This window comes from Canis aureus, chromosome 35 (genome assembly GCF_053574225.1).
Source record: "Canis aureus isolate CA01 chromosome 35, VMU_Caureus_v.1.0, whole genome shotgun sequence".
NCBI classification, from domain to species: Eukaryota; Metazoa; Chordata; class Mammalia; order Carnivora; family Canidae; genus Canis; species Canis aureus.
Window position 1 is genome coordinate 2,689,161 of NC_135645.1, and position 25,556 is coordinate 2,714,716.

A 25,556-nucleotide genomic window follows, 5' to 3' on the forward strand; every position below is an offset into this window, starting at 1 on the left:
TTTGCATATTAATGTATATTTCTGTGATACTAAGGTTGAGGGTTATAAAATTGGATTTTTATTTATTTATTTACTTATTTATTTATTTGTTTATTTATTTGTAATTTAGGCAAATAACCAACCCTTCAAATATTTTATGGGCATCTGTCTCAACCACTCATTTTACATTGTCTGGATAGTGTAATATTTTTTATAGTATTCTGTTTCCATATATTTGTCCTCAATTTCATCAGAGTTCTAAATGCTGGTAGTCTGCCATTTTAGGAAATTGTATACAATACAATACAGAAAACAGATCTGGTTTTGAGCTGCATCATTGTCACTTTAAAGAAGGCTTATATATTTCACTACTTTAAGTGAATAAGTCAGCCTCTTATACTTGAGACATTTTACATATATATCAAAGTAATCATGGGAATTATTAGGAGTTTTAGAAAGTCCAGTTTTCTAATTTAAAATCTGTTGATTTTCAGAATGAAGCAATGACTGGTTCTCACACCCAGAACCGAGTCTTCTCTCGAATCACTCTGGCATTAATGGAAGACACTGGGTAAGACACCTGTAAGAATATTATATGAATTGTTATTAAAATGATACAAACATTAAGTTGAATATTAAGATGAAATGAGTATTAGTTTAAGAAAATATATGAGTACTTGAGTGGCTCAGCCATTAAATATCTGCCTTTGGCTCGGGCCCTGATCCCAGGATCCGGGGATTGAGCCCTGAGTCAGGCTCCCTGTTCCTTTGGGAGTCTGCTTCTCCCTCACCCTCTGCCTGCCACTCTGCTGCCTACTTGTGCATGTGCTCTCTCTGTCTCTCTCTCTGTCAAATAAATAAAATACATAAAATCTTTAAAATATATATTTTTTTTTACACTGAAATAAAATATTTGAATTTTGTGCAGTTAGCTATCATAACCTATACCAATTCTACTCATTAATTTAATAAATACTCGAGGCCCTGAGGTATAGTAATGAACAGAACAAAATTCCAAGCATTGTGAGATTTATTTTGTAATGAGTATTTTGCATTAGAGGCCACGCTACTATAAAGGAAAGACTAAACAAATCTTTAAAGTTGTGAATGAAATTGATGATGTGTAGATTCCTCGTTTTTAAAGCAGTAGAGCTTTCTGGTAAAGTAGTAGGATGCTGTTTTAAAATGACTCTAAACAATGCTAGTTTCTTTAAGATACCAATAGGTACAGAAACACTGTGGAGTTTGTAAAGTAACTTGTGAAATCATGGCACTGGCGAATTTTATACCACTATTCCTTTTTCTAGGGCAACACAGCAGTAACATGGGCAAGGTGTTTCTAAATATCTGACAGTATTTTAAAGTTATAGACATGGAAATTAATTTTCAGAAACCCATAAGACTTAAGTTTAGGTTAACTAAGTTGCTTCTCCCAGTAAAAAACATTATTATTTATCTATCCAGGAACCTGGAAATTATCCTTGACAATTCCCTCTCGACACCTCTTAATCCAGTCAATCAAAAGTCTTGTGTAATTTTTAGCTTTGTAAAAAAAAAAAAAAAAAAATTTTTTTTAGCTTTGTTATCCAGGAATCTATCTACTTTTTTGGTCACCACTGCCGTTATCAAGGCCACCATTATATTTTGCCTGGATTACTGTAGTAGCTTTTTCTTATCTGTCTCCCTGCATTTTAAATAGTCCTTTCTACTGCCCAAAGGCTTTCACATATTCTGCGCAAGTATTCTTGAGAAGTTTCCTTTTTTTTTTTTTTTGTATAGTGTCTCACACAGTAAGAAGGATATGTATCATGACCAAAGTACACACATACATATATAATGGTTAAGAGCAAAGACATTGATATAGGTACCAAGACCATTGACTGATGAAAGAATAGTTTTAAAAGTTACTCCTGGGACAACTGGGTATCTACATGCAAAAGAATAAACCCCTACTACATATGATTATATATAAAGATTAACTCAAAATGAATCAAAGACCTAAATATAAGACCAAAAACTATGAAACTCTTAGAATTGAAGAGCCCAAGATGGCGGAGGAGTAGGAGACCTTAGATTTGTCTGGTCCCAGGAATTCAGCTAGATAGCTATCAAATGATTCTGAACACGTATGAACTCAATTGGAGATCAAGAAAAGAATTGCTGCAATTCTACAAATAGAAAAGCGACCATTTTCTGCAAAAATGGAAAAAGATGGAAAAAGTCACCTCAAAAGAGAGTACAAGAGGCAGTACTGACAGCCAGGGACCTAATCAACATGGATATAAGTAAGATGTCAGAACTAGAGCTCAGAACAATGATTATGAAGAACTAGCTGGGGTTGGAAAAAGCATAGAAGATACTAGGGAATACCTTTCTGGAGTAATAAAAGAACTAAAATCTAATCAAATTGAAATTAAAAAGGCTATTAATGAGATGCAATAAAAAATGGAGGCTCTAACTGCTAGAATAAATGAGGGAGAAGAGAGAATTGGTGATACAGAAGACAAAATGATGATGAATAAAGATGCTGAGAAAGAGATAAATAACTACTGGGTCGTGAGGGAAGAATTTGAGATAATTTGAGATAAAGCAAAATAATATTAGAATAACTGGTATCCCAGAAGAAGAGGAAAGAGAGAGGGGCAGAAGATATATTGAAACGAATTATAGCAGAGAACTTCCCTAATCTGGGGAAGGAAACAGGCATTCAAGTCCAGGAAGCACAGAGAACCCCCCTCAAAATCAATGAAACTAGGTGAACATTTCAACACATAATAGTGAAACTTGCCAATCTCAGAGAAAAGGAAAAATCCTGACATCAGCTCAGGACAAAAGGTCCATAACCTACAGGGTAGAAACATTAGACTGACGGCAGACCTATCCACAGAGACCTGGCAGGCCAGAAAGGGCTGGCATGATATATCAGTGTTGAATGAGGAAAATATGCAGCCAAGAATACTTTATCCAGCAAGATTGTCATTCAAAATAGGAGAGACAAAAAACTTCCAGGACAAATAGAAACTAAAAGAATTTGTCATCAGCCCTGCAAGAAATATTAAAGGGGATTCTTTAAGCAAAGGAAGAACCCAAAAGTAACATACACCAGAAACAGACAATATATAGAAACTGACTCTAAGTAATACAATGGCATTAGATTCATGTCTTTCAGTAGTTACTCTGAATGTAAATGGGCCAAATGCTCCAATCAAAAGACACAGGGTATTAGAGTGAATAAAAAAGCAAGACCCATCAATATGCTGTCTGCAAGATGCTCATTTTATTTATTTTTTTAAGACTCTATTTATTTATTCATGAGAGACACAGAGAGAGAGAGAGAGACACAGGCAGAGGGAGAAGCAGGCTCCATGCAGGGAGCCCGACATGGGACTCGATCCCAGGACTCCAGGACCAAGCCCTGGGCCGAAGGCGCGCCAAACCCCCGAGCCACCTGGGCTGCCCAAGATGCTCATTTTAGACTCAAAAACACCTCCAGATTGAAAGTGAGGGGGTGGAAAACCATTTATCATGCTAATGGACATCAAAAGAAAGCTGGTGTAGCAGTCCTTATATCAGACAAATTAGATTTTAAACCAAAGGTTGCAATAAGAGATAAGGAAAAACACTATATTATAATTAAAGGGTCTATCCAACAAGATCTAGCAATTGTAAGTATTTATGACCCTTACATGGGAGCAGCCAATTATATAAACCAATTAATAACAAAATTAAAGAAACACATTGATAATAATACAGGAATAGCAGGAGACCTCACATGCCACTCACTACAATGGACAGATCATTTAAGTGAAAATGAACAAGGAAACAAGGGCTTTGAATGACCAGATGGACTTCACAGATATATTCAGAGCCTTCCATCCTAAAGCAACAGAATACACATTCTTCTTGGAATGTTCTCCAGAATAGATCACATACTGGGTCAACAAATCATGTCTCAACCAGTACCAAAAGATTGGAATCATTCCCTGCATATTTTGAGACCACAGTGCTTTGAAACTTGAACTCAATCATAAGAGGAAATTTGGAAAGAACTCAAATAGATGGAGATTAAAGAGCATCCTACTAAAGAATGGATGGGTCAACCATGAAATTAAAGAATTTTTAAAAATCATAGAAACAAATGAAAATGAAAAGAAAACTGTTCAAAACCTTTGGGATGCAGCAAAGGCGGTCCTAAGGAAGAAGTATATAGCAATAGAAGCCTTTCTCAAGAAAGGTCTCAAATATACAACCTAACATACCTAAAGTAGCTGGAGAAAGAAGAGCAAATAAAACCTAAACCCAGGAGGAGAAGAGAATTAGGTTAGATTAGAATAAAGATTAGAGCAGAAATCAATGAGATAGAAACCAAAAGAACAAAAACAAGCAAAAACTCCCCCCAAAATAAAAAAACACTAGAACAGATCAAAAAAACGAGGAGCCGGTTCTTTGAAAGAATTAGTAAGATTGATAAATTCCTGGACAGACTTATCAAAAAGAAAAGAAAAAGAACCCAGATAAATAAAATCATGAATGAAAGAGGAGAGCTCACGACCAACACCAAAGAAGTACAAGCAATTAAAAGAACTTATTATGAGCAACTATATGCCAACAAATTAGAAATCTGGAAGAAATCCCTAGAGATGTATAAACTCCCGAAACTGAAACAGGAAGAAGTAGAAAATCTGAACAGACCCATAACCACAAGGAAATTGAAGCAGTAATCAAAAATCTTCAACAAGGGATCCCTGGGTGACGCAGCGGTTTGGCGCCTGCCTTTGGCCCAGGGCACGATCCTGGAGACCCGGGATCGAATCCCACGTCGGGCTCCCGGTGCATGGAGCCTGCTTCTCCCTCTGCCTGGGTCTCTCTCTCTCTCTCTCTGTGACTGTCATAAATAAATGAAAATTTAAAAAATAAAATATTTAAAAAAATCTTCAACAAACAAGAGTCCAGGGCTGGATAATTTTCCAAGGGAATTCTACTAAACATTTAAAGAAGGATTCATACCTTTCCTTTTGAAACTATTTCAAAAAACAGAAATGGAAGGAAAACTTGCAAACTCTTCATTTGAGGCCAGCATTACCTTAATCCCAAAACCAGACAAAGACACCACCAAAAAGGATATATCACTAATGAACACAGATGCAAAAATTCTCACCAAGGTACTAGCCAATAGGATCTAACATTGCATTAAAAGGATTATTCACCATGACCAATTAGGATTTATTCCTGGTTTTTGAGGGTGTTTCAACATCTGCAAATCAGTGTGATACACTACACTGATAAAAGAAAGGACAAGAACCATATGATATTCTCAATAGATGCAGAAAAGGCATTTGACGAAGTACAGCATCCTTTCTTGATTAAAACTCTTCACAGTGTAGGGAAAGAGAGAACATACCTCAGTATCATAAAAGCCATATATAAAAAGCCCATAGCAAATATCATTCTCAATGGGGAAAGACTGAGAGCTTTTCCCCTGAGGTCAAAAACATTACAGGGATGTCCATTATCATTACTGTTGTTCAGCATAACACTAGAAGTCCTAGCTTCAGCAATCAGACAACAAAAAGAAATAAAATGCAAATTGGCAAAGAAGTCAAAATCTCACTCTTCACAGATGACATGATACTCATGTGGAAAACCCAAAGACTCACCCCCAAATTGCTAGAACCCCCAAATTGTTAGAACTTATACAGGAATTTAGCAATGTGGCAGGATATAAAATCAATGCACAGAAATCAGTTGCATTTCTATACACTAACAATGAGACAGAAGAAAGAAAAATTAAGGAGTTGATCCCATTTACAATTGCACCAAAAACCATTAGATACCTAGGAATAAACCTCACCAAAGGGGCAGAGGATCTGTATTCAGAAAACTATAGAACACTCATGAAAGAAATTAAGGAGGACAAAAAGAAATGGAAAAAACATTCCATGCTCATGGATTGGAAGAACAAACATTATTAAAATATCTATGCTACCTAGAGCAATCTATATATTCAATGTAATCCCTATCAAAATACCAGCAATTTATTCAGAGTTGGAACAAATAACCCTAAAATTTGTATGGAACCAGAAAAGATCCTGAATAGCCAAAGGAATGTTGGAAAAGAAAACCAAAACTGGGTTGTGGTAATCCTTTTAATTGTACCGTTGGATCCTATTGGCTAGTATCTTGGTGAGTATTTTGACATACATGTTCATTAGGAATATTGGTCTTTAATTTCCCTTTTTGATGAGGTGCTTGGTTTTGGGATCATAGTAATGCTGGCCTCATAGAAGGAATTTGGAAGTTTTCCTTCCATTTCTATTTTTTGAAACCGCTACATAAGAATAGGTTTTATTTCTTCTTTAAATGTTTGGTAGAATTGCAGCAATGTCCACAATAACCAAACTGTAGAAAGAGCCAAGATATCCATCAGCAGATGAATGGATAAAGAAGATATGGTGTAGACACACACACACACACACACACACACACACACACACACACTGGAATATTAGCCATCAGAACGGATGAATATTTATCATTTACATCGATGTGGTTGGAACTGGAGGGTATTATGCTGAGGAAAATAAGTCAGTCAGAGAAAGACAATTGTCATATTGTTTCACTGATGTGGAATATAAGAAACAGCACAGAGGATCATAGGGTAAGGGAGGGAAAACTGAATGGGAAGTCATCAGAGAAGGAGAAAAACCCTGAGACTGTTAACTATAGGCAACAAAGTAAGAGTTGCTGCAGGGGATGTGGGTAGGAGAATTGGGTAATTAGGTGATGGGCATTAAGGAGAGCATGTGATGTGATGAGCACTGGATGTTATACACAACTGATAAATTACTGAACACTACATCTAAAACTAAGTATGTACCAAATATTGGCTAATTGAATTTAAGTTAAAAAATAAATAAAATCGTGACTAAGGAAAAAGAAAGAAAACCAAAGCTGGTGGCATCACAATTCCGGACTTTTAAGCTCTATTACAAAGCAGTAATCACCAAGACAGTACGGTACTGGCACAAAAACAGACACATAGATCAATGGAACAGAATAGAGAACCCAGAAATATTACCCTCAACTCTATGATCAACTAATCTTCCACAAAGGAGGAAAGAATATCCAATGGAAAAAAGATAGTCTCTTCAACAAATGGTGTTGGGAAAATTGGAAGCCACATGCAGAAGAATGAAACTAGACCGTTTTCTCACACTATACACAAAAATAGACTCAAAATGAATGAAAGACCTAAATGAGACAGGAATCCATCAAAATGCTAGAGGAGAACATAGGCAGTAACCTCTATGACCTTGGCCGAAGTAACTTCTTCCTAGACATGCCTCCACAGGCGAGAAACAAAGACAAAAATGAACTCTTGGAACTTCATCAAGATAAAAAGCTTTTGTACAGCAAACAGTCAAGAAAACCAAAAGACAGCCGACAGAATGGGAGAAGATATTTGCAAATGACATATCAGATAAAGGGCTAGTACCCAAAATCTATAAAGAACTTATCAAACTCAACACCCAAAGAATCCAATCAAGAAACGGGCAGAGGACATGAACAGAAATTTCTCCAAAGAAGTCATAGAAATGGCCAACAGACATATGAAAAAATACTCAACATCACTTGGCATCAGGGAAATATAAATCAAAACCACAATGAGATACCGCCTTGCATAGGTTAGGATGGCTAAAATTAATAAGTCAGGAAATGACAGATGTTGGCAAGGATGTGGACAAAGGGGAACACTCTTATACTATTGGTGGGAATGCAAACTGGTGCAGACACTCTGGAAATCAGTATGGAGGTTCCTTAGAAAGTTGAAAAATTGCGACCCAGCAATTACACTACTAGATATTTACTCCAAAGATACAAATGTAGTGATCGACGGACACTTGCACTCCAGTGTTCATAACAGCATGTCCACAAACATAGCCAAACTATGGAAAGAGCCCAGATGTCCATCGACAGATGAATGGATAGAGAAGAGGTGGTGTATATTTATACACAATGGAATACTACTCAGCCATCAGAAAATGAAATCTTGCTTTTCTCAACACCGTGGATGGAACTAGAGGGTATTTAGCATAAGCTAAATAAAAGTAAGTCAGAAAAAGACAATTATCCTATGATCTCACTCATATATAGAATTTAAGAAACAAAACAGAGGATCATAAGGGAAGGGAGGGAAAAGTAAAACAAGATGAAATCAGAAAGGGAGACAAACCACGAGAGTTTCTTAATCATAGAAAGCAAACTGAGGGTTGCTGAGGGGGTTGGGGTAACTGGATGATGGACATTAAAGAGGGAATGCAATGAATCACTAAACTCTACCTCTGAAACTAGTAATACATTATATGTTAATTAATTGAATTTAATTTTAAAAACTCAGAATCATAAATCATGTAAATCTTAATGATATTGGGGTAAGCAGTGAGTGATTTTTTTTAAAAAAGATTTTATTTATTTATTTGAGAAAGAGAGCATGCAAGGGATGGGGAAGGGCAGGGGGAAAGGGACAAGCAGACTCCCCACTGAGCTCCTTGTTGCAGGGCTCGATCCCAGGACCCTGAGATCATGATTTGAGCCAAAGTAAGATGCTTAACCATCTGAGTTACCCAGGAGACCCAGCAGTGATTTCTTAAATATGATAACAAAAGCATGAGCAACCAAAGAAAGATTAGATAGATTACACTTCATCAAAATTAAAAACTTCTGGCTCAGGATCCCTGGGTGGCTCAGTGGTTTAGTGCCTGCCTTCAGGCGAGAGTGTGATCCTGGAGTCCCAGGATCGAGTACCAGGATCGAGTCCCACATCAGACTCCCTGCATGGAGCCTGCTTCTCCCTCTGCCTCTCTCTCTCTGTGTCTCTCATGAATAAATAAATAAAATCTTTAAAAAAAAACAACAACTTCTGGCTATTTCTCGACTCGATCTTTGTGGCAGTGGCTGCGGTGCCTGTGGTTCAGCACCAAAATGCAGCTTTTTGTCAATCAGGAGCTACACACCTTGATCTCCTGGCCGGTCACCCAGATCAAGGCTCATGTAGCCTCGCTGGAGGGCATCTTTCCAGAAGATCAAGTCCTGCTGCTGGCAGGCCTGCCCCTAGAGGATGAGGCTACTCTAGGTCAGTGTGGTGTCTCCACCCTGGAGGTAGCCAGCTGCATGCTTGGAAGGGTGAAGTCCATGGTTCCCTGGCCTGTGCTGGGAAAGTAAGAGGGAAGACTCCCAAGGTGGCCAAACAGAGAAAAAGAGAAAGAAGACAGGCCAAACCAAGTGGCAAATACAGTACTACTGGTGCTTTGTCAATGTTGTGCCCACCTTTGGTCAGAAGAAAGGCCCCAATGCCAACTCTTAAGTCTGTTGTAATCCTGGCTCTCCCCAATAAAGCCACTTAGTTCAGCCCAAAAAAAGAAAAAGAAAAAGAAAGAAAGAAAAGAAAGAAGAAAACTTCTGTGCTTCAAAGGACACTATCAAGAAAGTGAAAAGGCTGGGATGCCTGGGTGGCTCAGCAGTTGAGCATCTGCCTTTGGCTTAGGGTGTGATCCTTGATTCCGAGGATCAAGTCCCACATCGGGCTCCTTGCATGGTGCCTGCTTCTCCTCACTCTGCCTGTGTCTCTGCCTCTCTCTTTGTGTCTCTCATGAATAAATAAATAAAATCTTTTAAAAAAAGAAAGTGAAAAGGCAACTCACAAAACGGGAGAAAATATTTGGAAATCATCTATCTAATAAAGGTCTAGTATACCCAGAAAATACAAAGAACTCTTATAACTCAACAATACAAAGGCAGCATGATTTAAAAATAGGCGAAGGATGTGAATAGATATTTTCCCGAAGAAAATACAGAAATGGCCCCTAGCTACATGAAATGATTCTCAGCATCATTATTAGGCCTTAGGGAAATACAAATCAAAACTACAATGAGATGCTATTTCACACCCAATAAGATGACCGTAATCAAAAAGACAATAGCAAGTACTGATGAGGATGTGGGAAAATTAGAACTCATATACTGCTTGAGGGAATGTAAAATGGTGCAACCACTTTGGAAAACAGATTGGTAGTCCCTCAGAAAGTTAAACAAATTTATTATATGATCTAGCAGTTTTACTCCCAGTTGCATATCTAAAAGAATTGAAAACATGTCCACACAAAAACCTGTAAATGAATATTCACAGCAACTTTAAATCATAATCAAAATGTAGAAACAACTCAAATATTCATCAGCTGATAAATGGATAAACCAAATGTGGTGTATGCACACAATGGAATATTATTCAGCCATTAAATGGAATGAAGTCAAGGGAATGAAGGGATAGGCTACTAACAGGGAGAATATATTTGTAAAAGGCACATCTGATAAAGGACTATTACCCAAATATATATGAAGAAACCTTAAAACTTAACAATAAGAAAATGAATAACCTGATTAAAAATTAGCAAAAGATCTAAACAGACCGTTCACCAAAAAAGATATATAGATAAGCATATGAAAAGATGCTCCATATTTTAATGCAAAAACATATTGTCAGTAATTATAACATCAATACAAAAATAGTTTGTGACCATTCTGTAAGTTTTTAATGTTTACTAGATTTTGATTTCCTTAATAAACCATTTCATTTCATCTTCTTATTGAGAAAGAAATAAAAAGGGAAAAGAAGGAAGGAAAGGAATAAGAGAGAAGGAAGAGAAAGGAAGGAAGGAAAACAAAGAAGCATCAACAACAAAGAGACATTCTTCCCACTTCTTGGATTTCAAAACTACATTTTGAAGTAATAGCAGCTAAAGGAAGGAAATGGACTATGTATGAACTCTTAAGTTGAAAATTTAATGTGGTTTGGATGATTGCATTAATCCATTTTTAGAAAATACCACTACCCATTAATTATGGCCCAACCATGAGTTAGCTATCCTGTACTTAAGGACAGTACTCTGTGAACATGAGTGGTAATAAGAGTTCTACCCTAGGATGCTGACTGGTGCAACAAAAAAAGTAAATTAGATGCTATTAAGAAGTCACCTAACAATATATCATGTAAGATAGCAATTGTATTAAAAAGCAGGGGAAAAAATGTCATCAGAGGGACGCCTGGGTAGCTCAGCGGTTGAGCGTCTGCCTTTGGCTCAGGGTGTGATCCTGGAGTCTTGGGATCGAGTCCCACATCGGGCTTTCTGCATGGAGCCTGCTTCTTCCTCTGCCTGTGTCTCTGCCTCTCTCTCTGTATCTCTCATGAATAAATAAATAAATTTTTTTAAAAATGTCATCAGAGAAATGCAAATTAAAACAACAATAAAATACTATTACACACCTGTTAGAATGACCAAAATATGGAACACTGACAATACCAAATGCTTCTAAAGATGTGGGAATGCAAAATGGTACAGCCACTTTGGAAGACAGTTTGTCTTTTTTTTTTTTTTTAAGATTTATTTATTTTAGAGCATGAGCCAGGAGGGGCAGAGGGAGAGGGAGAGAGAATCTGAAGCAGCCTGATGCGGGGCTCGATCTCATGACCCTGAGATCACAACCTGAGCCAAAATCAAGAGTTGGATGCTTAACCAACTGAGCTATTCATGTGCCCCAGTTTAGCAGTTTTTTTTTTTTTTTAATTTTAATTTATTTATGATAGTCACAGGGAGAGAGAGAGGCAGAGACATAGGCAGAGGGAGAAGCAGGCTCCATGCACCGGGAGCCCGATGTGGGATTCGATCCCGGGTCTCCAGGATTGCACCCTGGGCCAAAGGCAGGCGCTAAACCGCAGCGCCACCCAGGGATCCCTTGTTTTTTTTTTTTATAAAATAAAACATACTCTTACCATAACAACCCAGCAGTTGTGCTTCTTGGTATTTAATCGAATGAATTAAAAACTTGGTGTCCACTCAAAAATTTATACATGGATTTTATAGCAGCTTTATTTATAATTGCCAATTTATATTTATTCATAAAAGACAACTTTACTTCCAAGTTGGAAGTAAAGTTGGAACTTGGAAGTAACCAAGTTGTCTTTCAGTATGCTAATAGATAATAAATAGACTGTGGTACATCTGGACAGTGGGATATTATTCAAAGCTGAAAATAAATGAGCTATCAAGCCATGAAAAACATGAGGAAACCTTAAATGCATACTACTAGGTGAAAGAAACCAGTTTGGAAAGCTAACATGCTGTATGATTCCACCATAGGCAGAATTATGGACACAGTAGAAAGATCAGTGGTTGCCAGGGGTTAAGAGGAGGGGAGGTAATTAGAGCACAGAAGATTTTAAGGGCAGTGAAGTTATTCCACATGATACTGTAATGGAGAATACATCTTCTACATTTGTCCAAACCTATAGAATGGACAACACCAAAAGTGAACCCTAATGTTGACTATGTCTTGGAGTGTAAGTTCATTGATTGTAATAACGTAGCACTTTGTGGATAGTGAGGGAGGGTATATGTGTTGTGGGACAGGAGATATATGGGAACTCTGCCCTTCACACTCAGTTTTGCTGTGACCCTAAAACTGCACCAAAAAATAAAATCTAGAGGAGCCTGGGTGGCTTACTTGGTTAAGTGTCTGACTCTTGATTTCGGCTCAGGTCATCATGTCTGGATCAGGAGATCAAGTCCTGCATCGGGCTTCCTGTTGGGTGTGCCGTCAGCTTGGGATACTTTCTCCTTCTCTCTCTCTCTCTCTCTCTCTCTTTTTCTCTCAAAAAATAAAATTTAAAAAATAAAATCTAGCTACACTTACAGTGAGTATAATGTATAGAGAAGTTGAATCACTGTGTTGTACACTTGAAGCTAATGTGACCTTGTATGTCAACTGTACTCAGAAAATTTGATAAAATATTTTTAAACAAGGAAGTGAAGGACTAATACATGTTATAACATGTATAAACCTTGAAAACATTATGCTAAGTGAAAGAGAACAGACACATGTCAACCTAAAATTGTCAGGAGGCAGTAATTAAAAGTGTTTATTTGGGATAAAAAAATTGCAATTTGGAGTACACAGATTGGACAGCAACCCAAATAGTGTCCTGGTAGGGAGCAGAAGTCAAGTATTTTTAAAATAAAAAGTAAATGCATGTACAAGTTTCATAAAAAGAATTTTGTTTACTTTTGGCAGCAGAAAACAAACCTTGGCTGAACAGAACTGGTTGCTCAGGCTGTTGCTGACTGTTGCAAGTTATGAGTGTTTATGCAGAATCCCTAGAGTGTTTGCCTTTTGGCCCAGTTCAGAAGTTCATAGTTCCACCCAGTAAGGATGTGCATAAAGCCCATCTCCTTTTTTTTTTTTTTTTTTTTTTTTTTAATTCATGACAGACACAGAGGCAGAGACACAGGCAGAGGGGGAAGCAGGCTCCATGCTGGGAGCCCGACATGGGACTCGATCCCGGGTCTCCAGGATCACGCCCTAGGCTGTAGGCGGTGCTAAACCGCTGAGCCACCGGAGCTGCCCTAAAGCCCATGTCCTTAACGGCCTCCTGGCTTCATTTTAAAATCCCCTGACAGGGCACCTGCGGGGCTCAGTCAGTTAAGCACCTGCCTTTGGCTCAGGTCATGATCCCAGAGTCCTGGGATCGAGTCCCATGTCAGGCTCCCTGCTTCTCCCCCTGCCCATCCCGCCACTCATGCTTTCTCTCTCTCTCTCTCTCTCTCTCTCTCTCTCTCTCTCTCCTTTCTCAAATGAATAAATAAAAATCTTTTTTTAAAAATTGCTTACAGTAAAAACCGTTGACAAAAGTGACTCATTTTATTTTGCCTTCAGAAACAAAAGACTAGATCTCATTTTTATGACATGTCCAGAATAGGCAAATCAGTAGATTACTGGTTGCAAGGGACTACCGGTCATGCTTTAGTGACGTTAGCGACTAATTATGGGTACAAAGTGACCATAATGATTAGTGATTACTAATGGGGACATAGTTTTTTAGGGGGTGATGGAAATGTTCTGAAATTAGATACAGGTATGCCTTAGAAATCAGGTTTAGCTTCAGACCACTGGAATAAAGCAAATCAAATGAATTTTTTTTGTTTCCCAGTAAAAGTTACATTTATACTATACTATAGTCTATTAAGTGTGTTATACCATTATGTCTAAAAAAAGACAATGTACATACCTTTTTATTTTTTTAAAGTGATCTGTACACAAAATGTGGGGCTCATGTCCCTGAGATAAGAAGTTGCATGCTGTACAGCCAGGCTCCTCACAATGTACATACCATAATTTAAAAATATGGGATGCCTGGGTGGCTCAGTGGGTTAAGCATCTAACTCTTGGTTTTGGCTCAGCTCATGATCCTGCAGTTCTGGGACCAAGTCCCACGTCGAGCTCTGTGCTCAGCCCCCACTTGTGCTACTCTCTCTCTCTCTCTAAAATATAAGTAAATAAAATCTTTAGAAATACTTTATTGGTTGGAGTGCCTGGCTGGCTGTTTCACTTTCTGTATTGTTCATGTATTCACTTTAATACCACTTTTCATTTTCTTCATGAACTTTTATTTTATATTCACAACTTGGCTAACTGGTGCAAGAGCCCTGCCTCAGCTTTTGACATCCCTTCCTCATTAAACTAAATCATTTCTAGCTTTTGATTTAGTGAGAGCTATGTGACGGGAGCAGAGGGAGAGGGAGAAGCAGACTCCCCACTGAGCCTGAAGTCTGACATGGAGCTTGATCCCAGGACCCTGAGACCATGACCTGAGCCGAAATCAGCAGTTGGACACTTAACCGACTCAGCCACCCAGACGCCCTCACCAAAGGGTATTACCTGGCCTGATCTCAGTATTGTTGTGTCTCAGGGAATAGGGAGGCCCGAGAAAAGGGAGAGAGACAGGAGCAGTCAGCGGAACAGTCAGAATGCACATGACGTTTATTGTTGTTGAGCGTGTGGTGCCTGTTGCCCCCAGTTATGATAGTTACATCAAAGATCACTGATCACCATTACAAATACAATAATCACGAAAGTGTTTAAAATATTGGAAAACTACCAAAGTGTGACACAGACAGGAAGTTAGCAAAATGGTTCCAGTTGACTTGCTTGACCCTAGGTTGCCACAAACCTTCATTTATGACAAAAAAAAAAAAGGTAGTATCTGCAAAGTGTAGTAAAGTGGAATGCAAGAAAATGAGGTATGCCGGTCGTGGTATTGGTTGTACAACCCTGTGAATGTATTAAAGACATTGAATCACACAAACTATAAGGGTGTATTTGTCTACAATTCATACATAGGATGTGAATTGTATCTCCATTTTTTGATACAGCACACTGACACTGAAGCCAGAACCGGAGATTCAAATCCCATCTTTGCTACTTGCTGTATCTTTCCCTCAGTTCTTTCATCTGTAAAATAGGGATAAAATGAGATATCTACCTCATAGAGTTTTTGAGACTTTACTTAGTTAATATATGTAAGGAGTACAGTGTTTGCACATGTAAGTACCAACTAAGGTATTAGCTCTTGTATACAAAACCGAACCAAAGTTCATGGAACAATATTTATCCTACTACCAACAATGCAGTCCTTTTTTTCTATTCTATTGATTTTAGTAGAAAGAGAAATAAATGTTAAGATACAGTAAATTGACTTCACAAACCTCCAGTGCCACTGAGGAACTCTGTTTCCAGTGCTTCGCCTCCTCCCTCAGCTAATTTGTGCTCATCCTTTGGGTTTGACTAAAAGATGTTTCTTCAAACAAACCTTTCCTAATTCCCCAGACTTAGATTTCCCTATTAATATGCTGCTGTTAGCACCTTATACTTATCCTCTGTAGCCCTCATCCCAGTTGTAACTTTTTTTTTAAATATCTGCCTTCCCCACTAGATTTTAATCTTCATGAGGGAAGGAACTCTGTTTATTCATTGGTGTAGCCTTCTCATTAAACAAAGTGCCTAATAAGTGCTTAATAACTGTCGACTCATAGGAAGAGCTGCAAAGATGGTGTCAGGAAGCTTTCACGAAATGTAGCTGGAATGCCTAGTTGGTGATTGAGTGACATAGTGCTGATACTATGCTCTATACTCAGTCTAGACTAGATATGGTAATTCCCAGGGGAATCTAATTGCTTTACATTTTGTCCATAGGGAGAAGGATTGCCTAACCTAGGCACTGCTAAAATAATTGCTAGTGTGCAATACTGATCTGTTACTACCTAGACAACTTGACCTGCTGTGAGAATACATGAGCTGTTTAACATGAGTCACGTTATAAGCTGTAGAGGTTGCAGGCATTTCGGTTAGTGGAGTGCTGAGATTCATGTCTTCAGCTTCTCTTTCAGAGAGTTCTGTCCTTTAACAAAAAGAAGATTTTGAGGGGTGCTTGGATGGCTCAGTTGGTTAGGCATCTGCCTTCAGCCTAGATCGTGATCCTGGGGTCCTGGGATCGAGCCCTGGGGTTGGGCTCCCTGCGTAGGGAGAGTCTGCTTCTCCCTCTTCCCCTGCTCCTACTCTCTCTCAAATAAGTAAATAAAATCTTTTAAAAAAAATTTTAAGGGATAAGGTTTTAAAAGATTCTGAAAAAAAAAAAAGAAAAAAAAAGATTCTGTATCACATATTTCTGTTTGTGTTTGATTTTGTGGGATGGTAGGTGTAATGAAGGGAATAAGTCTTGTCATTCCCTCAGCCTTTGAGACTATGTTTTTATTTACTGTTTTGGTAATGCTAAAGGGACAAGGTGTAATACAAAAAGGTTAGAATCTGGGGCACCTGGGTGGTTCAGTCAGTTAAGCATCGACTTTGATTTTAGCTCAGGTCATGGTCTCAGGAACATGAGATCAAGCCCCGTGTCAGGCTCACACTGAGTCTGCTTGAGATTCTTTCCCCCTTCTCCTTACCCCTCTGCCCCACCCCCTAGTGTACACATACACATTCCTGTGTCTCTCATTCTCTCTCAATTATTTTTTAAAAGGTTAAACTTTTTTTTATAATTTTATAATTTTTACAAAATAATCTTTTTTAAGTATTTTATTTATTCCTGAGAGAGAGAGAGAGAGGCAGAGACACAGGCAGAGGGAGAAGCAGGCTCCATGCAGGGAGCCCGACGTGGGACTCGATCCCAGGTCTCCAGGATCAGGCCCTGGGCTGAAAGCGGCGCAAAACCACTGAGCCACCAGGGCTGCCCAAAATCTTATTTTTAAGAATAAAGAAGAAAAACCAATAAAAGTAGGCTCCAAGTTTTTGTTTAAATTTGCTAGGAAACCAAATAAATGTGGGGTTTTTTTCCTGAAATTAGAACATTTTTAAAGTATTAGACATAATATTCATATGTCTTATTATAACGGTGTTGTTTTTAGTCACAAGCAGAGGCCAGAGAAGCAAGAAACTAGGGCCAACTGAATCATTTTGGGTAAAGTTTATCCAACTAGTAATTGCACTATTTCTTCCTCGACTTACTCCCTTGTCTTTTTCTCTCATTCTCTTTTGTTTCTTTGTCTCTTAATCCCTTTGTCTCACACCGTAACTGTTTTCTACTCTGACTTTTACTATCTTTGAAAATTACAGTTGACAACCTATTTTGATTTTGATTTTTGTTTCAGATAATACCCTCAGCATAAGACAAGTTTCCTACTCTTCATTATAGTGACTCTACGCAGCAATTCCTGTGTAGCAAAGGCTTTGCTTTTAAATGCTCCTCTGTCTTGAGGTCCTAGTTTGCTCATTAGTGAGATTTATCATTGGTATGCTAGAATTGTTTTTAAAATAACAGTAATACAAAGTGCTTTACTTAAATTATTTTCACAGCTGGTATAAGGCTAATTACAGCATGGCCGAGAAGCTAGACTGGGGCCGAGGAATGGGCTGTGACTTTGTCAGGAAGAGCTGTAAATTCTGGATTGATCAGCAGAAACAAAAGTAAGAACACATTTCCTAATAATATCTTTCATAACACAGTTGATTTCTGATTTTATTCTTTATCCTGAGTCTAAAATTGTTCCTATTTTGAAAATGTGGTCTAAACAGTTCAGTTTCAAAATATACAGAAAACCATCTATGGTGCTTCATGGTAATCTAATAAGTAACTACAATATTGTTTTAAATCATATATGAAAAGAATCTATAATGTGGGAACTAGAACCATAAGCATTCCTGTTTAGTTTATAATTAACTTATATTTTATAAAAATTAGCATATTTTATCATTCTTACTGTTTTCATCAGAGAATGCACTCATATAAACATAGAAGCAGCTGCTTATTCAGTATCCAAAAACATGAAGATACTTTTGAATAATGGTTCTCAGATCTAGATAAATATCAAAATCATTTGGCAAACTTTCTTTTTTAAGATTTTATTTATTTATTCATGAGAGACATAGAGAGAGAGAGAGAGAGAGAGAGAGGCAGAGACACAGGCAGAGGGAGAAGCAGGCTCCACGCAGGGAGCCTGACGTGGGACTCGATCCCAGGTCCCCAGGATCACATCCTGGGCTGAAGGTGGCGCTAAACTGCTGAGCCATTGGGGCTGCCCACCTAGCAAACTTTTTAAAAAATACATTCTTCAAGTTTGGGAGATACACACACACACACACACACACACACACACACACTTTTTTAAGTGAGCTCTGTGCCCAATGCGGAGTTCAAACTCATGACCTGGAGATCAAGAACCTCATACTTTATGGACTGAGACAGCCAGATGGCCTTATAAATATATTTTTTTAACTTTATTTTGTGATAATTATAGAGTCACTCCAGTTGTGAAGAAATATTCAGAGATTCCCTGTCCACTTTATCCAGTTTTCTTGATTGTTGTTAACATCTTATAAAAACTATAGTACAAAAACATAGCCAGGATATTGACATTGATATAATCAGATTCATAACATTTCAGTTACCACAAGGGTCATTTTACAGACATACCCACTTGCCTCCCACTCTAGCCCTTCTTAAAGCCCCTGGAAACCACTAATCTGTTCTGGCTTTTTTTCACTCCACATAATTTTTGGGAGATTTATCCAGGTGGTTGGTATGTCAGTTGTTTGCTCAAGTTAATGGCTGAGTAATATTCCATGACATGGACTTACCAGTTTGTTTAAGCATTCACATGCTAAAGGATATCTAGGTTGTTTCCAGTTTGGGACTATTATGAATAAACCTGCTGTAAACATTTGTGTACAGGTTTTTGTGTGAACATAAATCTTCATTTCTCCAAGAGAAATGCCCAGGAGTGCAGTTGCTGTGTCATATGGTAGTTACAAGTTTAGTTCCCTAAGAAACTGCTGGACTCTTTTACAGAATGGCTATACCATTTTGTAGTCTACCAGCAATGTATGAGTCATAACAATTTTTCCACATCCTTGTCAGCATTTGATGTTGTCACTATTTTTTATTTTAGTTATTCTGAAAGATAGTAGTGATATCTCATTGTGGTTTTAATTTGCATTTCCCTAATGGCTAACGATGTTGAATATCTTTTCATGCTTGTTGATGTCTATATATCCTCTTTGGTGAAATATCTCTTCATGTCTTATGCCAGTTTTTTAATTGGGTTGTTTATTTTGGGTTTTTTACTGTTGAATTTTGAGAGTTTTTTATATATTCTGAATACTAGCCTTTGTCGGTTATGTGGTTTGCACACATTTTCTCCTAATCTGTACTTTTTCTTTTTATTCTCTTTATAGGGTCTTTCATAGAACAAAAGTTTTTAACTTTGGTGAAGGCCAAATTAACAGTATGTCCTCTTAGGAGTCGTACTTTCAGGTCAATCAATGGTGAAGCCCTGAATCCTAAAGATATTCTTGTATTTTTTTTTTTTTCAAAACTTTAATTGCTTTATGTTCTATATTGCAGTCTGGGATCCATTTTGAGTTAATTTTTATATAAAGTGGAAGACTTAGGTCAAGGTTAATTTTTTTTTTTTTTGATGTATGGATGTCCATTTGGCTCCAGCACTGTTTATTGAAAAAGCCATTTTTCTTTCATTGAATTGCTTTCTTGCATTTGTCAATCAGTTGGGTGTATTTATATGGATCTATTTCTGTGTTCTCCATTCTGTTCCATTGATCTATGAGTCTGCACTCTATTAATACTGCACAGTCTTTGATTACTACAGCTATATTATGTTTTAAAATTGGGTAAACTGGGATCCCTGGGTGGCGCAGCGGTTTGGCGCCTGCCTTTGACCCAGGGCACGATCCTGGAGACCCGGGATCGAATCCCACATCAGGCTCCCGGTGCATGGAGCCTGCTTCTCCCTCTGCCTGTGTCTCTGCCTCTCTCTCTCTCTCTCTGTGTGTGTGACTATCATAAAAATAAATAAATAAATAAATAAAATAAAATAAAATAAAATAAAATAAAATAAAATAAAATAAAATAAAATAAAATTGGGTAAACTGATTCTTCCCACTTTGTTTTTTCAAAATCATCTTAACTGTTCTTGTTCCTTTGCCTTTCATATAAATTTCAGAATAACCTTGTCTACAAAAAAGTCTTCTTGAGATTTTTCTATGAATTGTTTTAAATCTATTAGCAATTTTAGGAGAATTGAGATCTTAGCTTTGTTGAGTTTTTTAACCCCCAACACAATGGTGGGGGGGGACATTTAGTCTTTCATTGTTAAGTATAATGTTAGTTGTAGGTGTTTTGTAAATGCTCCTTTTCAAGTTGAAGTTCTCCTGTATTCCTATCTTTCTGAGAGTTTTTTTCACAAATAGATGTTGACTTTTGTCAAAAGCTTTTTCTGGTTTGTTTGATATACTCGTGATCTTTTTTTTTTTTTAGCCTATAAATATGATGGATTACATTGATTGATTTTCAAATATGAAACCAGTTGTGTGTTGCTAGAAGTAATCCCCACTTAGTCATGGTATATAATTATTTCTATGTATTTCTGAATTCCACATACAAATATTTTATTATGGGGATGCCTGGGTGGCTCAGCGGTTGAGCGTCTGCCTTTGGCCCAGGGCATGATCCCCGGGTCCTGGGATCGAGTCCTATATCAGGCTCCCTGCAGAGAACCTGCTTCTCCCTCTGCCTATGTCTCTGCCTCTCTCTGTGTGTCTCTCATGAATAAATAAATAAAATCTTAAAAAAAATGATTATGGCTTTTTTCTGTATATATTCATGAAGAATATGTTTTTGTTTCTTTTTGTACTATCTTTGTTTTTTTTGTATCAAGGTAATATTAGCTTCATAAAATGAATCTGGAAGTATTTCTTCAACTTCTGTTTTTTGGAAGGATTTGTATACAGTTGGTGTTAATTCTTTAAGCGTTTGGTAGAATTCTCCAGTGAAACCACCTGTGACTGTAGATTTCTCTTTCAGGAATTTCTAAAGTATTAATTCAACTTCCTTAACATTTACAGTGTATTGATATTTGTCTATTTCATATTGGATGAACTTTGGTAATTTGTGTCATTCAGGTATTTGTCCATTTTGTCTAAGTTACTAGATTTATGTGTACAGAGTAGTCTGTAGTAGTTCCTTACTATTGTTTTAATGTCTGAAGGGTATAGCGAGATCCCATTTCATTCCTCATCTTGGTAATTTGCATCTTCTCCATTTCTTTTTCAGTTTTGCTAGAGGTTTGTTAACTTCATTGGTCTTTTTAAAGAACTAGCTTTTTGTTTCATTGATGTCTTTTATTGTTTTTCTGTTTCCAGTATATTTCTGTTTTGTATTATACCCTTCCTTATGCTCATTTTTGTTTTATTCTTCTCTTTCTAGGTTCTTGATTATTGATTTGAGATGCTGTATCTTTCTAATATATATATTGAATGCTATAAATTTCCTTCTCAGCATGTCTTTAGAATCTCAATATGTTGTTCATTTTACTGATAGTTTAAAAGGTTTGAAACAAGTTACTTGCCTATGGTCATATAACTGCTGAGGGACTTTAGCTTCTCTGTCTCCAAGTCCAGTGCCTTATCCACTAAATCACAGGTACTTCTTGTGAAGGTGTTATTCTTATCTTTTCTCCCCTGGGTTAAGTCTCAAAGCATTAGTTTCTACTAAGGAGTCTGACATCTGAGTTGTAATACTGCTGTGAAAAGAGTATCAGGAAGCACCTGCAGCCACTCTGAGGACAGTGCTGTAGTTATATCCAGCACTACAACTTTTGTCTGCTAGTGTAGTTCCCAAATTTTGCCACACATCAGAATCATCTAGAATTTTTTTTAAAAATTCTATGCCAACATTACAGCCCATCCCAATTAAAGCAGAATGTCTGGAAGTGGGAACCAGGCATTGGTATTGTTTTTAGAGATCCCTTAATGATTTCACTTTGCAGCAAAGTTTGAGAACTGCCATTCCACTGTGATAAAGGAAATATATAATTAACATTGCAGCTGCAAGAGCTTAGAGATTTTTTTTCTTTTTACAGCTGCCACTTTGTTCCCCTTTGGGTCCCGATTATAGGATTACCTAAAACCAAAAACTGAAGGGAATTTCCTCTTCTCCATTCTCCAAAAGTAAAACTTTTGGTCCCCTGAATTCTGTCCTTTCAGCCATAAGCCAGAGGTTTGCAAACTTTTCTGTGAAGGGCCTATTAGCAAATATTTTGTGCACACAAAATAAGGTTCTTTCTATGTTTTGAGACAACTAGTGTATTATTACCTAACTCCTCTTCCTAGTTCTTCAGAGTTGAACAGTCTCTGTTAAAACTATTCAACTCTGCTTTTGTATATCAGGAGCAGCCATAGGCAAAATGAATGAACATGGCCATGTTCCAGTAATAACTTTATTTACAAAAGCAGGTTGTAATGAGAAACACAGATACCAAAAAAGCAGTTAAGGGCAGGATTTGGCCTAGAATTTAGTTAAAGTTTGCTAATCCTTGTCATAAGCATTCAAATGTCCCACTTTTGAAATGTCGATGTTCAGAAGTCCTTACAGTACAGAAGCCAGCTTCTGGCTCTGTAGGCTCAGTGAGGCTATATCCCTGAGTTGTCTTCGATTCCAGTGTGACCATTACTGAGCATGGGGACTGGTGCCTAACTTCAGCTGTGACACCTCTCCTCTTTTATTGTTGGGTGACTGGTGTGAAAAGGGAACAGTTGGGCATTGGCAGAGCCTTACTCATTTGAATCATCTGAATCTATGTATACACAAAATAAGGTTCTTTCTGCGTTTTAAGACAACTTGTGTATTATTACCTAACTCTTCTTCCTAGTTTATTTGGCATTGTTATCAGCTCTAAAGCTGCACTGTCCAGTATGATACCACTAGGCACATGTAGCTGTATCAATTTATATTAATTTATATATTATATAATTTTAATATTATATATTATATAATAATATAATTTTATAATATTATTATAATTATAATATATAATTATAATTATAATTATGTAATAATTAATATATTATTATATTATTTAATTTATATATTATATATTAATTAATTATATTTAATTAATTAAATTAATTAAAGTTAAATAAAATTTAAAATTCAGTTCTTTAGTTGCACTAGTTCCATTTCAAGAGGTTAATAGCCACTACATGATTAGTGGCTAGTGTGTTGGACAACATAGCTGCATTGCAGAAAGTTCTACTAGGCATTCTGCTGTAGAATCATATCCCATGAATCTTGAACAACTCTAACTTTGGAGCTTTTTAAATCAGTATTTTTTAAGTTCCTTACTCCTCTTTATCCATTCAGCCAAAATTCATATTTTAATTAATTATATATTGTTTTATTTTAGATAAAAATAAAAAGAGTGAGTAAGAACTACTTGTCATATTTAGTGGAAACTTCATCATAGAAAGTTATAAAATTGCCATATATAAAGATTTTATAAAAAGTGATATGGACAGTGAAATTACATTTATTGACTAACTTGTATGTGCTAGACACTGCGTACTTTATAGTTGAAGCTCAGGAAAATTAAGTAAACATCAAATAAGCTGGTATTTGAAACCAAGCCTGTGTGAAGACTTCTAGACCTGTGTGAAGACTTCTAGACCTTTGTTTTCCTATTACACTGTGCTGCTTCAAGTTTACCAAAGACTGTGGCAGGTCTTTTACACATTTTATCTCAAGGAGCTGTAATTCCCCTAGAGATGTTTTATTGCTATACTATGTTAACTTAAATGAAGCAAGTACCAGTTTTCTTTAAAATAGAAATCTATCCTAGGCTTTTTTCCCTTAACAAGCATGTGGGAGAAGAGGAAAAATAGCAGTAATCCTATCACAATTTGGCAGCTAGTCTTAATAGGATTTATACTGTTTAAGAATACTGGAATTTAAAAAAAAATACTGGAATTTCATTTATAACATTATTGTTATGACATTAATTTATATTATAGTTATCAATAAGGCGACTAATTTGAAGATTATTTATATAGAACAATGCAATAGATTCCAATGTCCTTGAAAAATTACAAGACATCTTTTTCCAAATTGTACTTTCAAGATTAGATTTAACAGAACAACTTGTAATAATTAGGAATATACAATATACAGTCTTCATTTTGTACATGAAAACAAGATGTCTTGTGAATGTTTTCAGTTTAACAAACTGTCAAAAAAGAGTCTTTGAACTAGATTAGGCATAGCAAAAATTTCACTCTTTGTAGTTGCAGGACAGAAAGGCATCACCTCCATCTCTTTCTGAGACTCCATTATATTAATTATGAAGATTTGCATTTCTAAGCAGCATCAGGAATTTCATTATTTTTCATTAAACATTGCAGATCATGCCTGCAGAACTCCATTTTCCTGGCAAAAGTGGAGAAAGAGATAAATAGAATTGTGTTTAATAATGGTGGAATGATGTTAAAATGCATGTAGCATTAATCTTTCATATCTATATTAAGTATTTCTTTTTACCCTTTTAAAAATAACTTTATGGGGATCCCTGGGTGGCTCACCGGTTTGGCGCCTGCCTTTGGCCCAGGGCACGATCCTGGAGTCCCAGGATCAAGTCCCGCGGCTGGCTCCTGGCATGGAGCCTGCTTCTCCCTCTGCCTGTGTCTCTCCCTCTCTCTCTCTCTCTCTCTGTCTCTCATGAATAAATAAATAAAATCTTTAAAAAATAAAAAATAAAAATAAATAAAAATAAATAAAAATAACTTTATAACCTGATTCAGCACTTAGTATTAAGCTATTAAAACAAACTGCAATGTTAATAGAAAAGACAAGGTCTAAAATGGATTTGTTATATTTTCTGATACAGTGGTGTTTATCTTTGTGTGCAGGAGGCAGATGCTGAGCCCTTTCTGTGACACACTCAGAAGTAATCCATTGCAGTTAACTTGCAGACAGGACCAGAGAGCAGTTGCAGTGTGTAATTTGCAGAAATTTTCAAAACCTTTACCTCAAGAGTACCAGGTAACACTTGTTTTGGGCACTATTTTAGAAATCAGTTCAACTTTTTAAGAGGAAGTCTCCATTTTGAAATAGAAGAATGAATTCTCAAGTTTTTCAACTTGTGAAAGGCTCCATTTGTTTTCTGTAAGTTAGAAAAAATGAAGAAATCTTAGAATTCTTTAAAGTCAATAAGCTAATCAACAACAATTAATATCCAGGAATGCCTTATAGTAATGGTAAAAGGTATTTAGAATATTTATTGGATCTATTTTTAAGTGGTTTGTATTTTTTTTCTAATTGTTTCCAAAGTCTTCATCTTTGATTTCAT

The 25,556-nt window shown here is 36.8% G+C and overlaps 1 protein-coding gene and 1 pseudogene across 3 annotated transcripts in view; both read left to right on the forward strand.

Moving 5' to 3' along the window:
* LMLN (leishmanolysin like peptidase) overlaps nucleotides 1-25,556 on the forward strand; it is a 90,121-nt gene that overhangs the window by 36,719 nt on the left and 27,846 nt on the right. For all 3 annotated transcript variants that reach the window (XR_013372111.1, XM_077883766.1, XM_077883765.1), the window contains exons 11-13: nucleotides 474-550; nucleotides 17,719-17,829; nucleotides 25,117-25,249. Coding sequence is in view for 2 of the 3 variants with exons in the window: in XM_077883766.1 (XP_077739892.1) it covers nucleotides 474-550; nucleotides 17,719-17,829; nucleotides 25,117-25,249 (321 nt within the window). In the remaining variant the exon portion in view is untranslated. The remainder of the gene's footprint in view (nucleotides 1-473; nucleotides 551-17,718; nucleotides 17,830-25,116; nucleotides 25,250-25,556) is intronic.
* LOC144305055 (ubiquitin-like FUBI-ribosomal protein eS30 fusion protein pseudogene) lies at nucleotides 6,701-11,454 on the forward strand (annotated as a pseudogene).